General features: G+C 39.2%; 1 protein-coding gene across 6 annotated transcripts in view; it reads left to right on the top strand.

The window, feature by feature from the left end:
• Positions 1–16,606, top strand: part of LOC148022447 (GDP-mannose transporter GONST1-like) — a 113,978-nt gene extending 97,372 nt beyond the window's left edge. For 4 of the 6 annotated variants that reach the window (XM_087695428.1, XM_087695427.1, XM_087695429.1 and 1 more), the window contains 8 exons: positions 12,195–12,411; positions 12,502–12,641; positions 13,135–13,264; positions 14,046–14,144; positions 14,257–14,411; positions 15,119–15,235; positions 15,771–15,868; positions 16,022–16,606. In XM_087695428.1, coding sequence (XP_087551554.1) covers positions 12,195–12,411; positions 12,502–12,641; positions 13,135–13,264; positions 14,046–14,144; positions 14,257–14,411; positions 15,119–15,235; positions 15,771–15,868; positions 16,022–16,065 — 1,000 coding nt within the window. In that variant the 3' untranslated portion in view covers positions 16,066–16,606. The remainder of the gene's footprint in view (positions 1–12,194; positions 12,412–12,501; positions 12,642–13,134; positions 13,265–14,045; positions 14,145–14,256; positions 14,412–15,118; positions 15,236–15,770; positions 15,869–16,021) is intronic. The other 2 variants (XM_087695430.1, XM_087695431.1) reach the window with 2 other exon arrangements.
• Positions 16,607–17,325: the final 719 nt, after the last annotated feature.

Consider the following 17,325-nt stretch of genomic DNA (forward strand, 5'->3'; position numbering starts at 1 on the left):
CCCTTCGTCGAGCACGACGACCCCATCTACCAGGACCACATCCGAGGAGGCCACACCACGGTCGGATTAGAGCCATTATCACGAAACTCACCACCAGGCATATCAGTGAAGCAACTAGGGACCGCATCATAGCTGAGATCATGTGCAGATCTTGAGATCAGCTACAGCCCATAGTCTCCACCACACTTTTGTACATGGCTCTATCAAATCTGGTTCTCCTTTCCTTTCCCTTTCTTTTCTATCGATGAAACAACACTACACATGGTTCAACCCTAGTATAGTCCCATCGTATAGTTATTTTCAGTATTGTTTCATAGGCCACCCACTTATTTGTAATGTTGTCTTTACCTTACTGATGAGATGACATTAGACATGGATGTACTCTGGATTTTGTCTCATAGGCCACATTGGCCTTATGTAGACGTTAATATATGTTTCTTTCTTTCTTTCTTTCTTTCTTTGTCTTGGTCATTCACTACCACATTGCTTCAGTCTGACACAATGTATTCAAGTTTTGGATGCATGTTGGTTGCATTTATATGCAGTCAAGGATGGTTCAAATTTTCAAGAAGGGTTATGCCATGAGGGTATGTTTTTTCAAGTTTAGGATTAACATGCGATTAACTTCTTTCGTTGGATAGGCAAGTCAATGCATAAGGTGCAGCACATAGGCAAGTCCATCAGTGGCATGGGTTCAATGATTGTGTGCAAAGTGTACATTTAAAATATTGGGGTTTTTTTAACCTTAGTGCAAAAGTTTGGTTGAATCACTAAATTTGGGCAGGAGGCTAAAGTTTGGGCCAGGACACTAATGATAATAAGTTATGCATGAAAATTTTCTGTTTGTGTGTAAAATGTGGGGGAAAACCTGGAATGTGAAAAGAGGCTGCATTCTCTCTTGTATGTGTGTCCTTCTGGCTGGACAGCATCACACAAGGCTGGGTGGAAGTGTTATGCACCAGTGAGAGCTTTGTGCTTCTCTATTCAGTGTAGGCTTGCTGCCTAGGGTTGTGTGCAGGCAGTGTGTAGGACTTTCTCTCACCTAAGGGCATTGGAATTGTTGTTGGCAGGAGTCTTTGATCTTTGTGCAATAGATTTTTGGATCATTTATGCAGAACTTGATCTCTTAAAGGAAGACTTTGTCAGTTTGGTAGTCTTATAGTCACAGTTGGTGAGAGCAACTGGTTTCTTAATGAGAAGGCAGTACTGGGCTAATTTATTGAAGAGCAGGTACAAAGGACAGGTTGCTGGTTAGAGATTGCTAGTGGCTGAAACTCAAGGTTTCAGAGCAGAATTGGGTTCTGTGACATTAATGTGACATTAAAAGTGACATTTAATGTCACGCTAAGGTCATAAATATGGAATGTGACATTAAAGTGACATTTAATGTGACATTAAGGTAAATCTAGGGGAACATGCACGAGAATGACCGTCCGGGCTCTTGGGCGCCCGAACGGGGTTAAGGGGAGCCTAGAGAGTAAGAGAGTCCAAGAATAGTAGGACTCAAGAAAAGTGGACGGCTGGCAGAGGAATACGTGTGAGAGGTGCCAGCACTTATCTAGGCGTGGTTGGGAGGAGAAGAGACTCTCGTGCTCAGGGTTTTTCATCGTTTTCTCTCTGTCTTTCCCGATAACGCGTAAGCTGATCGTGGGCCATCAAATCTTGCCCACGCTTGTCTGTGAATGCTCCTCCATGAACACACCAACAAGACACGCATTCTTCTCCTTTTCACGGGCTGAAGTTGAAGTTCTTTTCTAATACGTGTTGGATCAGTCGACTGCGTGTTCGGACTTCTTCTTTTCAGCCTCAACTGTATTTATATTACAAGTACAGGTTCAGCAGAAAGTAAATTCAGGAAAAGGACATTGATGGTCTGCGTGATTATTAAAGAAGGGAGCTGAATACTAGTCGTTCTGCAAAGAAGCTCCATTTTCGGTGTGACCGACTTTGTCCGGGAAGATAAAATTTGTTTCTTACTCTTCGAGTTTCTTTCCAAATCAGCAGCCACTGCCTGCCATTAAAATCAGGGAAGTACTTTACTTTGTATGCAAATTTCTTATCTTTGCTTTCCAATTCCAGTGTATTAATGGCAGAAAGAGGGAAAGAAAAAGTAATGGAAGGTTCTAGTTCTGGGGACCACCCTATGGTAGATCCCCAGGAACCAAAAATGCAAGAAGAACAGTGGGAAGAATTTTTTGCTACACGAGAGCAATTTGATGATCTTACTGCTCGTGTGCAAGCTCAGGGTGTTCAAATGGAATTTTTAACTCAAACACTCACTGAAATAAAATCTCAATTAACTTTATTGTTGGAAAGAGATAAAAATAAGATAGAAACCTCGGATGTCCCATCTTCATCGAAAGATTTAGATTTGACTATGCGAGATCCTAAGGAACCCCAACCTTACCATAAATTGAGGGATAATCCAGTTCTAAAGGATATGAAACCACCTCAATTTTACGGGGAGGAAAAAGATAGGAATAAAGACACAATCTTTAATTTCCTCCAAAAATGGGAAGATTTACATAAATTAAAAAATACCCCACCACATCTCCAAGCACTGGAGGCTAGTTTAACTTTAGGGCCCAAAGCATATAAGTGGTGGCGAACTTTAAAGGAGGCAAATAAAATACCTGAAACTTGGGCTCAATTTGAATCTGTCTTTTTGAAAGAATTTCTTTCTGAAAATGAAATGGAAAGAAATTGGGAAGATTGGGATTATGTCTGTGACATTAATGTGACATTAAAATTGATATTTAATGTCACGTTAAGGTCATAAATATGGGATGTGACATTAAAAGTGACATTTAATGTGACATTAAGGTAAGTCTAGGGGAACATGCACGAGAATGACCGTCCGGGCTCTTGGGCGTCCGAACGGGGTTAAGGGGAGCCTAGAGAGTAAGAGAGTCCAAGAATAGTAGGACTCCAGAGAAGTGGACGGCTGGCAAAGGAATCCGAGTAGAGGTGCCAGCACTGATCTAGGCGTGGTTGGGAGGAGAAGAATCACTCGTGCTCAGAGGTTTTGATGGTTTTTCTCTCTGTCTTTCCGGAGCCATCTTTCATTGGTATCATGAAGACAATATGCGTCCAGGTACACTCACTAGTCTCATGGATACGGAGCCCAAGTCTAAGGAATTGGAAACCTCAAAATTTGTGGGCAAATTTAAAAGGAAAATGCCATTTTTTAAGGGTAAAAAACAACCTTTTGAAAAGAAACCATATATGAGGCCAAAGTTAAGTCCTGATGACTTTGATAAGGCCAAAAAAGAAAAGTTGTGTTTCAATTGCCTATCCCCTAACCATGCTGCTTGGAATTGCCCTCAAAAGAAAAAGGGGGAAGACAAAGGAAAGGATAAGGACAAGGGCAAGGGAAAAGAAAAACAAATCCATGTAGTGCAGACCTTAGAATTAAAGGGCCATGAAAAGTATAAATCTTTAGAGGTCTTGCACATGGATGTACAACATAAGTGTTGTATGTCAACTTCTATGTGGCAGCCTACTTTTGGACCACATGATTTACTTAGAGTACATGGATTGATAGCTGGAAAAAGGGTTAGAGTCATGATTGATGACTCTGCCACACATAATTTTATAAATTATGCACTTGTCAAAAAATTGAAACTTCCCTAGCAAAACAGTGAGCATCAATATGTTGTTCGTATGATGCAAGGCCAAGACAATAAAATATGGGATACAATGGTATCCAATTTGGAAATTGAGATTCAAGGATATAAAGATAAGCTTGATTTCCAAATAATGAACATGGAAAGAGCTGATATTGCTCTAGGGAGGGAGTGGCTATGGGGATTAGAACCATCCTTAAAACGTAGCTATCACCATAATACACTGGAATTTGAAAGGGATGGTAAGACTTTTGTCATTCAAGGTGAACATGAAGTATCTAATAATCCTTTGCTGTGTTCTACTGAAGTTCAGAAGCTGATAAAGAAGGAAGTTTGTGAGATATATATGCTATGGTCTCTTCCTGTACAGAATACTTTTACTTTATGTGATATAAAGCAACAATTTTCTTATATTTGTGAGTTGAATGTTAATAATGAATTGAATAGTTTGCTAGATGATTTTAAAGATGTGTTTCCTTCTGATTTACCAAGTGGCCTTCCACCAAATAGAGGTGATATAAATCACCCAATTGATATAAATAAGGATACACACCCAATTTCAAAACCACCGTATAGGTTAAGTGAAACACAGCATCAAGAAGTTGAAAGACAAATTAAGGATTACCTCGATAAAGGGTTTATTAAACCCAGTAATTCACCTTGGGCTTCACCAATTTTATTGGTAAAGAAAAAAGATGGTTCTATGCGACTTTGTGTTGACTATAGAGCACTTAATAAAATAACGGTGAAGAATAAATTTCCTATGCCCAGAATGGAAGATCTTTTTGATCAATTGCAAGGGGCAAAATTCTTCACAAAGATAGATTTTAGATCAGGCTATCACCAAATAAGAATTAAGGCACAAGATGTTTCCAAGACGGCATTTCGTACTAGATACGGGCATTATGATTTTTTGGTGATGCCTTTTGGCCTCACTAATGCACCAGCTACCTTTATGAAGCTGATGAATAGTGTTTTACGGCCCTATCTAGGACATTTTGTAGTAGTCTTCTTGGATGATATCTTGATCTTTAGTAAATCCAGAGAAGAACATTTGAAACACTTACAATTAGTATTCCAACTGTTAAGAACACATTCCCTTTATGCGAAGAAAACTAAATGTGAATTCTTTGCACAAGAGATCAAATATCTGGGGCATATTATCTCGAAAGAGGGAATCAACATGGATCCAGAAAAAGTAAGGGCAATTATTGAATGGCCACCTCTAAGGAACCTGGAAGAGCTGCAGATCTTCCTAGGTTTATCTGGATTTTATCGTAGATTCATTCGAGATTATGCCAAAATAGCTGTTCCAATGACAGACCAACTTAAAGGGAAAGGGAAAAGTTTAAATTGGGGAATAGACCAAAATGAAAGTTTTCAAAAACTTAAGGTAGCTATTACTACAGCTCCAGTACTATTAATAGTGGATCTCAACAAACCATTTGTGGTTGAAGCTGATGCCAGTGATAAGGCAATAGGCGCGGTCTTATTACAAGAAGGTCGACCAGTTGCTTTTGAAAGCAAGAAATTAGATCGTGCAAAACAGAACTATTCTGTTTATGAGAGGGAGCTGTATGCAATCGTACATGCAATGAAGAAATGGAGACACTATTTGTATGGTGCCAAACTTTTGATTTTATCGGATCATGAAAGCATTAAGTGGCTTAATGATCAACCAGATTTACACGGGCGTAAAGCCAGATGGGCCGAACTCCTCCAAGAGTTCGACTATGAGATAAGATATAGAAAAGGAAAGTATAATATAGTAGCTGATGCACTCAGCAGAATGCCCATCATTAATGAATTGAGTTTTACTCAGTTCACTTCCAACTTGCTTGAATCTTTAAAAGGGAAATGTCAGGTTGATCCGGCATACTCGAACATATGGGAAGCAATAAAAAATTGGGATCCAAATGAAAGTGCTTCTACTGAGGAAGGAATATCTGAGGATGTTCAACAAGGAAATGGAGCGTTAGGGGTTGCTTAAACTGGATTCAAGTGGAAGAATTTTACCATTGATAATGGTTATTTACTCTACAAGGGTAGGGTATGTGTCCCGAAAGATACAGAAATAAGGCGCCAGATACTCTTTGAGTGTCATGATACCCCCAGTGCGGGACATCCAGGAGTTAATAAGACTTATAGTCTTATTAAAAGGCAGTTCTATTGGCCTGGAATGAATAAGGACGTCCTTGACTATGTGGTCAAATGTAATAAATGCCAGGTTAATAAAGCTGAAAGATTAAAAATGGGAGGACTTCTCCATCCATTAGAAATTCCTTCGGGAAAATGGGAGAGTATCTCCATGGACTTTATTGTTGCTTTACCTAGAACACAGAGGGGGCACGACTCTGTGTGGGTGATTGTGGATAGGTTAACCAAAATGGCTAGGTTTATTCCAACTTCAACTGATGTTAAAACACCAGAATTGGCAAGCTAGATTGTTCGTAGAGAACATATACCGATTGTATGGCCTTCCGGCCAAATATAGTTTCTGATCGGGATAGAAAATTTGATAGCCATTTTTGGCGTGCGGTATTTAGGAAATTGGATACTAAACTTAGCATGAGTACGGCGGATCATCTGCAAACAGATGGGCAAACTGAAAGGGTTAACCAAATTCTTGAAGATATGCTTAGGGCATATGTAAGTAAAAGGCAAACTAATTGGGAAGAGTATTTACCGATAGTAGAGTTTGCATATAACAGTGCCAAGCACTCTTCCACTGGATATAGTTCATTTATGTTAATGTATGGGTTTCAGCCCAGAGCTCCTTTTGCAGTAGGACTGCATAAGGAAAAGGTTCAGGCAGCTAAAGACTTTTTGGAGGATATGAATAGTATGTTAAAATTTGCTCAAGAAAATATTAAAAAAGCTCAAAATCGAGCTAGAGCATATGCAGATCCTCACCGAAGAGACATCTCCTTTGAAGAAGGAGAATTGGTCTATCTTAAGGTGCCTGAACAAACTAAAACTATGAAAAAGGGACAATGTCCAAAGCTTTCACCAAGGTATTGTGGTCCTTTCATAATACTTAAAAGGGTGGGAGAATTGACTTACAAGCTCCAACTACCTGCTGGTAGTAAAATACATCCAGTTTTTCATATAAGTAAATTAAGGAAGAAGCTGGGTGATTTGGATAATCTAATCTTAAATGATGCTATTGAGGAGCTATTCTATGACCAATCTAATCCACATGAACTAGAAAAAATATTAAATGTTTGTAATCGACGAACAAGGAATACTATTTATCAGGAATGTTTGGTTAAGTGGAAAGATTGTTCAGAAGAAAGCTCAACATGGGAGCGAGTAAGTACTTTAAAGAAAAGGTTTCCCGATTTACAGTTAGACCTTCTAAGTATCGTTTTCGAGGACGAAACCGATTCTTAAGGGGAAGGAAATGTGACATTAATGTGACATTAAAAGTGATATTTAATGTCACGTTAAGGTCATAAATATGGGATGTGACATTAAAAGTGACATTTAATGTGACATTAAGGTAAGTCTAGGGGAACATGCACGAGAATGACCGTTCGGGCTCTTGGGCGCCCGAACGGGTTTAAGGGGAGCCTAGAGAGTAAAAGAGTCCAAGAATAGTAGGACTCCAGAGAAGTGGACGGCTGGCAAAGGAATCCGAGTAGAGGTGCCAGCATTGATCTAGGCGTGGTTGGGAGGAGAAGAATCACTCGTGCTCAGAGGTTTTGATGGTTTTTCTCTCTGTCTTTCCGGAGCCATCTTTCAATGTCAAACAAAAGGGACGACCCGTACTGACATATCTGGAGGAATATCGTGAGATAATCCTCAAATGGGAAGGAATAGATGAATTCCAAAAAACAAGAGGATTCATTAGGGGACTAGATAAAGCCTGTAAAAAGGAAGTAAAACGGAGTTTACCTAAGACGCTGGAAGAGGCAATTAAATTTGCATTAATTCATGAAGATAGTATGCGTCCAGGTACACTCACTAGTCTCACTGATACGGATCCCAAGTCTAAGGAATTGAAAACCTCAAAATTTGTGGGCAAATTTAAAAGGAAAATGCCATTTTTTAAGGGTAAAAAACAACCTTTTGAAAAGAAACCATATATGAGGCCAAAGTTAAGTCCTGATGACTTTGATAAGGCCAAAAAAGAAAAGTTGTGTTTCAATTGCCTATCCCCTAACCATGCTGCTTGGAATTGCCCTCAAAAGAAAAATGGGGAAGACAAAGGAAAGGATAAGGACAAGGGCAAGGGAAAAGAAAAACAAATCCATGTAGTGCAGACCTTAGAATTAAAGGGCCATGAAAAGTACAAATCTTTAGAGGTCTTGCACATGGATGTACAACATAAGTGTTGTATGTCAACTTCTATGTGGCAGCCTACTTTTGGGCCACATGATTTACTTAGAGTACATGGATTGATAGCTGGAAAAAGGGTTAGAGTCATGATTGATGACTCTGCCACACATAATTTTATAAATTATGCACTTGTTAAAAAATTGAAACTTCCCCAACAAAAGAGTGGGCATCAATATGTTGTTCGTATGATGCAAGGCCAAGACAATAAAATATGGGATACAATGGTATCCAATTTGGAAATTGAAATTCAAGGATATAAAGATAAACTTGGTTTTCAAATAATGAACATGAAAAGAGCTGATATTGCTCTAGGGAGGGAGTGGCTATGGGGATTGGAACCATCCTTAAAACGTAGTTATCACTAGAATACACTGGAATTTGAAAGGGATGGTAAGACTTTTATTATTCAAGGTGAACATGAAGTATCTGATAATCCTTTGTTTTGTTCTACTGAAGTTCAGAAGCTGATAAAGAAGGTGCTCAGGGTTTTAGATTTAAGATCAGGTTATCACGAAGTAAGAATTAAGGCACAAGATGTTTCTAAGACAGCATTTCGTACTAGATACGGGCATTATGATTTTTTGGTGATGCCTTTTGGCCTCACTAATGCACCAGCTACCTTTATGAAGCTGATGAATAGTGTTTTACGGCCCTATCTAGGACATTTTGTAGTAGTCTTCTTGGATGATATCTTGATCTTTAGTAAATCAAGAGAAGAACATTTGGAACACTTACAATTAGTATTCCAACTGTTAACAACACATTCCCTTTATGCGAAGAAAACTAAATGTGAATTCTTTGCACAAGAGGTCAAATATTTGGGGCATATTATCTCGAAAGAGGGAATCAAGATGGATCCAGAAAAAGTTAGGGCAATTATTGAATGGCCATCTCCAAGGAACCTGGAAGAGCTGCAGATCTTCCTAGGTTTATCTGGATTTTATCGTAGATTCATTCGAGATTATGCCAAAATAGCTGTTCCAATGACAGACCAACTTCAAGGGAAAGGGAAAAGTTTTAATTGGGGAACAGATCAAAATGAAAGTTTTCAAAAACTTAAGGTAGCTATTGCTACAGCTCCAGTACTATTAATAGTGGATCCCAATAAACCATTTGTGGTTGAAGCTGATGCCAGTGATAAGGCAATAGGCGCGGTCTTATTACAAGAAGGTCGACTAGTTGCTTTTGAAAGCAAGAAATTAGACCGTGCAAAACAGAACTATTCTGTTTATGAGAGGGAGCTGTATGCAATAGTACATGCAATGAAGAAATGGAGGCACTATTTGTATGGTGCCAACTTTTGATTTTATCGGATCATGAAAGCATTAAGTGGCTTAATGATCAACTGGATTTACACGGGCGTAAAGCCAGATGGTCCGAACTCCTCCAAGAGTTCGACTATGAGATAAGATATATAAAAGGAAAGTATAATATAGTAGCTGATGCACTCAGCAGAATGCCCATCATTAATGAATTGAGTTTTACTCAGTTCACTTCCAACTTGCTTGAATCTTTAAAAGGGAAATGCCAAGTTGATCCGGCATATTCCAACATATGGGAAGCAATAAAAAATGGGGATCCAAATGAAAGTGCTTCTACTAAGGAAGGAATATCTGAGGATGTTCAACAAGGAAATGGAGCATCAGGGGTTGCTCAAACTGGATTCAAGTGGAAGAATTTTACCATTGATAATGGTTATTTACTCTACAAGGGTAGGGTATGTGTCCCGAAAGATATAGAAATAAGGCGCCAGATACTCTTTGAGTGTCATGATACCCCTAGTGCGGGACATCCAGGAGTTAATAAGACTTATAGTCTTATTAAAAGGCAGTTCTATTGGCCTGGAATGAATAAGGACGTCCTTGACTATGTGGTCAAATGTAATAAATGCCAGGTTAATAAAGCTGAAAGATTAAAAATGGGAGGACTTCTCTATCCATTAGAAATTCCTTCGGGAAAATGGGAGAGTATCTCCATGGACTTTATTGTTGCTTTACCTAGAACACAGAGGGGGCACGACTCTGTGTAGGTGATTATGGATCGGTTAACCAAAATGGCTAGGTTCATTCCAACTTCAACTGATGTTAAAACACCAGAATTGACTAGATTGTTCGTAGAGAACATATACCGATTGTATGGCCTTCCGGCAAATATAGTTTCTGATCGGGATAGAAAATTTGATAGCCATTTTTGGCGTGCGGTATTTAGGAAATTGGATACTAAACTTAGCATGAGTACGGTGGATCATCTGCAAACAGATGGGCAAACTGAAAGGGTTAACCAAATTCTTGAAGATATGCTTAGGGCATATGTAAGTAAAAGGCAAACTAATTGGGAAGAGTATTTACCGATAGCAGAGTTTGCATATAACAGTGCCAAGCACTCTTCCACTGGATATAGTCCATTTATGTTAATGTATGGGTTTCAGCCCAGAGCTCCTTTTGCAGTAGGACTGCATAAAGAAAAGGTTCACGCAGCTAAAGACTTTTTGGAGGATATGAATAGTATGTTAAAATTTGCGCAAGAAAATATTAAAAAAGCTCAAAATCGAGCTAGAGCATATGCAGATCCTCACAGAAGAGACATCTCCTTTCAAGAAGGAGAATTGGTCTATCTTAAGGTGCCTGAACAAACTAAAACTATGAAAAAGAGACAATGTCCAAAGCTTTCACCAAGGTATTGTGGTCCTTTCATAATACTTAAAAGGGTGGGAGAATTGGCTTACAAGCTCCAACTACCTGTTGGTAGTAAAATACATCCAGTTTTTCATGTATGTAAATTAAGGAAGAAGCTGGGTGATTTGGATAATCTAATCTTAAATGATGATATTGAGGAGCTATTCTATGACCAATCTAATCCACATGAACCAGAAAAAATATCAAATGTTCGTAATAGACGAACAAGGAGTACTATTTATCAAGAATGTTTGGTTAAGTGGAAAGATTGTTCAGAAGAAAGCTCAACATGGGAGCGAGTAAGTACTTCAAAGAAAAGGTTTCCCGATTTAGAGTTAGACCTTCCAAGTATCGTTTTCGAGGACGAAACCGATTCTTAAGGGGAAGGAAATGTGACATTAATGTGACATTAAAAGTGACATTTAATGTCACGTTAAGGTCATAAATATGGAATGTGACATTAAAGTGACATTTAATGTGACATTAAGGTAAATCTAGGGGAACATGCACGAGAATGACCGTCCGGGCTCTTGGGCGCCCGAACGGGGTTAAGGGGAGCCTAGAGAGTAAGAGAGTCCAAGAATAGTAGGACTCAAGAAAAGTGGACGGCTGGCAGAGGAATACGTGTGAGAGGTGCCAGCACTTATCTAGGCGTGGTTGGGAGGAGAAGAGACTCTCGTGCTCAGGGTTTTTCATTGTTTTCTCTCTGTCTTTCCCGAAGCCATCTTTCAGGTTCTCTGTATCTATATGAAATTGGAATTGCTCAAGTAAGCTTAAAGTCATACCGCAAGGGGTGCCAAGCTTTGGCGGCCAATAAGGAGCATTCTAGCTTCCATTTGTGTCTATGCTTTACTTGCTGAATTGCAATTAAGTGAAGTGCTTGCAGTTTAATAGTTAATTACCGGCCTTTGCATCTGTGAAGGCCACTTTTGCCTTCTCCATAGCAAGCATCAACTGAAGCTGCTCCTTGGAAAGCACCACGTGCATGGCAGATGACTTGAGAGCAACATCTGATTGCACAATGCAGAGTGGAAGTGGAAGGGCATGGACCACAAAGATTAGTGAAAGTCAATGCGAGGGAGGGAGTAGTGAGAATGTGCAGTGAGAAAGGTGGTGGAGGAAGAGGGGGAGGAGTTGCAGAATGCAAACAGTTGGATCCAGTGCTTCTTTGCACAGCACCATGGTGATTGGTGTAGTGAAGGTGGTGGCAGGCAGAATGGCAGGCAGAGTGGAGAGAGAGGCAGCCAGGCAGGCAGCATGCTGCCCACACAATGGGGAAAGGCAATGCAGAAGAGAAGGATCGAGAAGGAGATGAGGCAGAATGAAGGGGACTGCGATGGGTGGGGGCTGTGCGCTGATTGCAGGTGCCATGTGCCAGCGGTGGGAGGCTGTCAGTTGGATGCTTTTTTATCACTGGCTTTGCTAGTTAATTGTTCCTTTGCAACTTAGAATGTTAATTATAATTCTCTCTTTCCTTGGTGGCTCAGCTTTGATCTGCTTCTACCCTATAGCTATGTGCCAATTATAATGATAAACATGTTTCTCTTGACAGGGGCTTTTCAGGAGGTCGTATTGGAGCACCAGTTGATGATTTGGAGGAGGGTATAGTTGAAAGGCCAAACAGAGACAGACTGCTGTCCAAATGGCGAAATCAAGCACTAGTTTCAGGGTTTGCGTATTGTGTCTGCTCATGCAGCATGATTTTACTGAACAAGATTGTATTATCCAGCTACAATCTAGATGCTGGGATATCCTTAATGTGCTACCAGGTTATGATATACATGCTGAAAAGCTGTGTGCTCTGCTTTCATGTAACTTTCCTTTGGGAAAAGCTAAAATGTTTTCTTTCGTTTGTACAGAATATTGTGAGTGTCGTGGTTGTACTCTGCTTAAGTGCTTCTGGAATAATAAGCACTGAACCTATCAGTTTGAAACTTGTGTACATATGGTTTCCAGTGAACCTGATTTTTGTTGGGATGCTGGTTTCAAGCATCTTCAGGTGAGTTTTTATGCTAACTCTAGCAGGGAAGGTATTGTCTTGTAAATATCTATTTTACAGTGTCTTTGTGGCCTTCATACTAGATTATCTCTAATGAACCTTTTAATATGGAAATTTCTCTGTTTATTTCTTTGTAAGCTTTTCAGATAACTCTATTATGATTATTTTGTTGTAATACACTCACAACTGCTGACTTGAACCTAAGACTTTTGTAGTACTCTCAACATGGCCTCATCCATGTGGAATCATAAATTTGACCTTGAGCTGTTTGCTACATTTGTAATATAAAAAGAATATAGCTCTTTTAAGAAACATTTAGATGGACTAATGGGGAACTGGATTTTACAAGGGTCAATATTAAAAATTACAAACAAGTAGGGTCGCTTTTCACCTTTAAAAAATTTGTTTCAGTCATTGTCAGTTGTGGTTCGACAAGTTTGGTCTGTGTTAGTCTTCATTGACACTTTTCTCAATCTCTGCTTTGTTTTGACAGTCTAAAGTACATGAATGTTGCTATGGTTACAATCTTGAAGAATGTTACAAATCTGATCACAGCAGTAGGAGAGGTTTATATATTCAGCAAGCGGCACAATAGTAAAGTTTGGGGTTCCCTCTTTCTCATGGTAGGTATTTAACTTTGAATTGAACTAAACACATACAAGAGAAGCAAGATAAATAATCCTTAATGACATGAATGGGGATGCACATTGTTGTAAGTGCATGGTGATAAGAGTAGCTGTCATGTTTTATATGGATGTGCTGGGTCTTTTTTGACCTTAGGTAATGTAACTAGTCTTAGCCACATACTTATTCTTTGCTTGATAATTTACTTCTTCTGTTCTCACTTGTCGTAACAATTGAGCAGCCTTTATCTTGATACAAAGCCTGTCCACTGCTGATCCTACTTTATAATGTTGAAATATGCAAGCGCACCTAATTCCTGGATGAGGGCATACTTTATGGACATTCTCTTGGGCAAGCTCAAGCCCTAAAGTGTGTGAATGTGCTTCTAAAACATGTGATCCATACTAAGAATACCTTTGGCAAAGTCAAAAGGTGCTGCCTATAAAATAGGTGTTAGGAGAATACCGAAGGTCAAAATCTGCTGCTTATAATTTAGGCATTAGGGGAATCCTGGGCAAGCTCATCAATGATGTGAGCAGATACTTGCATTTTTCCTGTCAAGAGGGGTTTCTTTGACCATATTTCTTATATTACATTTTCCCTTTTGTGCTTCCTACCTACTCTCTGCCATTTCAATTTGTACTCTCACAATTAGTGTTTGACACACTCGGTCATGTCTAACTCATGCCACTTAATGATCCACCATACATCACTGTGCTTGCACTTGCATATACAACAGATTTTCTCATATTTCTAACCTCATGATCTGATTTAATGCAGGTTGTATCAGCAGTATGTGGAGGGTTTACCGATCTTTCTTTTCATAGAGTTGGCTATGCTTGGCAAATTTCAAACTGTTTTTTAACAGCTGCCTATTCTGTATGATCATAAACTGTATTCACTCTGTTTCTATTTGATGCATGATATTAAGCATCCATGTAGCAGAAAAATGGTGGCTGCATCTTTACTCTATTTTAATGCGACCTTGCAGCTAACATTGCGGAAGGTGATGGATTTAGCAAAGCATGCAACCAAGTCAGGGAACCTCAATGAGTTTTCAATGGTTTTACTGAATAATTCACTCTCGCTACCTCTTGGGCTTGTTTTAGTCATCATTTTCAATGAAGCAGATTACATTCGTCATTCGTAAGTTCTCCTTTTCTCTATAATATAGGGTGTTTCCTTTTTTTCCTGTGCAAGTTATCCATGAAACTGAGAAGTATAATGAAGGCTAATTCCTGCTGCCAACTGCCCTGGCCTGATCTGATTGGATGTAGTGTCTTCTTTTCCACAGATTTGCAAAAGATCATTAGAGAAAACTGCCCTTTTCTAGCCAATTCTGTTCCCAGATTGTGTGCATGCATAGTCCTACATGTAGAATGGATTCTGCACAAGGATTTTAGTTTTCAATCCTTGCTGTTGAATAATAGCTTTTCTTCAACCTAATGCTTTATCTGGAATTGTCAAAAGGGTTTATGAGAACGAACTTTCATAATGGGCATGGATTATAGTGTTTCTGCCTTGCTGTCTTTCTTTACACTGAACTAAGTAGTGTCTCATGATCCCTACTCCAAAACGTCCAAGAGATGCATAGAAAGAGTAGAGCCTGCATTGGGAGGAGTTGAAGAGGACAGCTACATTAGAAATGGCTTAAAAGTCTGAAAATGTTTCTGCTCTAAGGTCATCCAGTTTAGGAACTTCAGATTGAGCTCATCCATTTTGGCTCTTCTTTAATGTGACTAGAACCATCATTCTAGCTTTTAGGCAATGTGATGTATCTGCAACTCCTTTTCAGCAGACTCGTCACATCAAGTTTGGCAACATTATTTATCTGAGTCTTTTCTTTTGGGCAGACCTATCATCAAACTCCCAATGTTTTGGGTTGTGTCAACACTGAGTGGCTTCTTTGGACTTGCCATCAGCTTTACCTCCATGTGGTTTCTACATCAGACGGGTCCTACAACTTACAGGTTTCAACTGCAGTTTTTTTCTTTCATAAAACAACAGCTTACTATGGGGACCTTATTTCTTATACTTCTCTTGGAAGGTTAGCACTAGCACTTACCATTAACATTTTTGAAGAGTCTTTATCCTAACAAGGAACTATTGCCAACCCACAAGATTAACCATAGTGTGCAGTTTGGGAATTTAGGGACTCTCGACGGCACACCTATTTTGCCTGTTTGATTAATCCAGATAGCTCCATAACTTCCCATAGTCCAATCGTACTAACTCAATCCAATCTCACTCAATTCTGTCAATCATCTACCCAATCATCTACCCACCCATGCAGATTGAACTTTTGAGTATGGTATACTCTTTCCTTGTCCCGGGTGGAAAGTGTTTCTGATCTCTAAGAGGCATTATTTGGTGCACTTTGGTCCCATTAGAGCAGCTAGAGTGGATTTCAGATGCACATCATTGGAAACATTAGCATTGGCTCATTTCCTACCTGTGATTATTTAACCATTAAAATTGTACCTGTGTTCTTGTGTTAATTGGCAGTTTGGTAGGCTCCTTGAACAAGATTCCTTTGTCAATTGCTGGCATTCTTTTATTCAAAGTCCCGACAAGTATCACAAATCTATTAAGCATTTTCTTTGGTAAGCTTCTCTTAGCTCTAATGTCATGGCCATTCCACTTTATGTGCATTAAACTTTTAGTATTTTGAACAGATGCATTAGAGTTATCTTTAAGAATGTCATTCTATCAAGCTTGTGACATGTCCTTCAAATTTGACTGTTTTACATGTTCAGGGCTTTTTGCGGGGGTCATGTTCGCCAAAGCAAAAATGTCATAACCATTTATTTCTATGGAGGTGGGTAAATTATGACAAAGGGACCCACACTAGTGATCACAGTTCAGGAAAATCTGAAATCATTCTCAAGCTATTTTCCTTGTGAAGTGATACCTGGAAAAGCAGTAGATTTCAGCATTATTTTGTTCCTCTCAGGATTTTCCAGATCTTTCTGCCAGCCGTTGCAGTCAGCACCAATGCTGTTGATGTATTTTGCAAAGAAAAATACTTGCAGCAAGTAATTCTATACATTCATCTCAGTTGTAAATATTTCAAAGTGAACCTTGAACCATATCAAATGTGGTCACAATTATGTTTGTCCACTCATTAGGACGACCCCATGAGCACCTCTAAAAGGAGGGATTTCCACATTGGATAATATGTGTAAATGAGGCATCATCCGGTGGCTGCTGCTACATCTTATTTTTGCAGCTGAGAGGTTAAAATATGACAAAGACCCATTTTGAAATCAACCAGTAGGAATCCAACATCTCTAAATTGAGTTTTGTTGACTTCGGAAAAGAAAGAGGTTTTCTTAGTGTCATCTTTTTGTCCTATTTATGCCGAATGATGGATATGTGAATAGAGAAAACAAGTAATCAACAAACCAACCCCACGTTCATCCTTGCAACTCACTAATGAAGGCAAAATCTATAGGAACTGTAGCTAAAAATTGATAACTGTAATGCTGAGAATGCATGTGATGAGTAGACCAGGCAGTGGTTTGGCAAAAGAGGAAAACTGGGCCATCATAAAGACACATTGCTTATCTATCAAACCCCATTGCGCTCATATTTATAACAGAAGGATGTCTTAATTCTGACCAAAGCTGTAGTAGAATCAGGATTAGAATATATCGTTCGAATATTCCACTTCAACTTTTTACCTATAATTTAATAGTTTTAAAGCCTGGCGTACTCAGGTTTTGGCAGACAGCAGTTGGGCATTCATTTGGGGACTCTAAGAGAGACTCTCGGAGCTATTTGGGGACCTATCAAGGCATAGTTTATGCATGTTCGGAGTTCCCCTCATACGAGTGGCCTAGAGTGAGGGAATGTAATTTTATAAACTGAAATTGCATGTTTTGGACCATATTTGACCTTTCCCTACTCAAAACCCCCATTGGACATGACTAATGGACTGGTAGTGACATGTAAGGTATAATCTAGGTTATTGACTCCATCTCTTAATGCATCAAAGTGTTCCAACACTTAAAGCTCAGAGATATTTTGATCTTTTTCTGAGTTTTTTGAGTTTTCGCTG

Source organism: Lygodium microphyllum, chromosome 16 (assembly GCF_053477565.2).
Source record: "Lygodium microphyllum isolate KBCC chromosome 16, Lygodium_microphyllum_v1.1.10, whole genome shotgun sequence".
Classification (NCBI taxonomy): domain Eukaryota; kingdom Viridiplantae; phylum Streptophyta; class Polypodiopsida; order Schizaeales; family Lygodiaceae; genus Lygodium; species Lygodium microphyllum.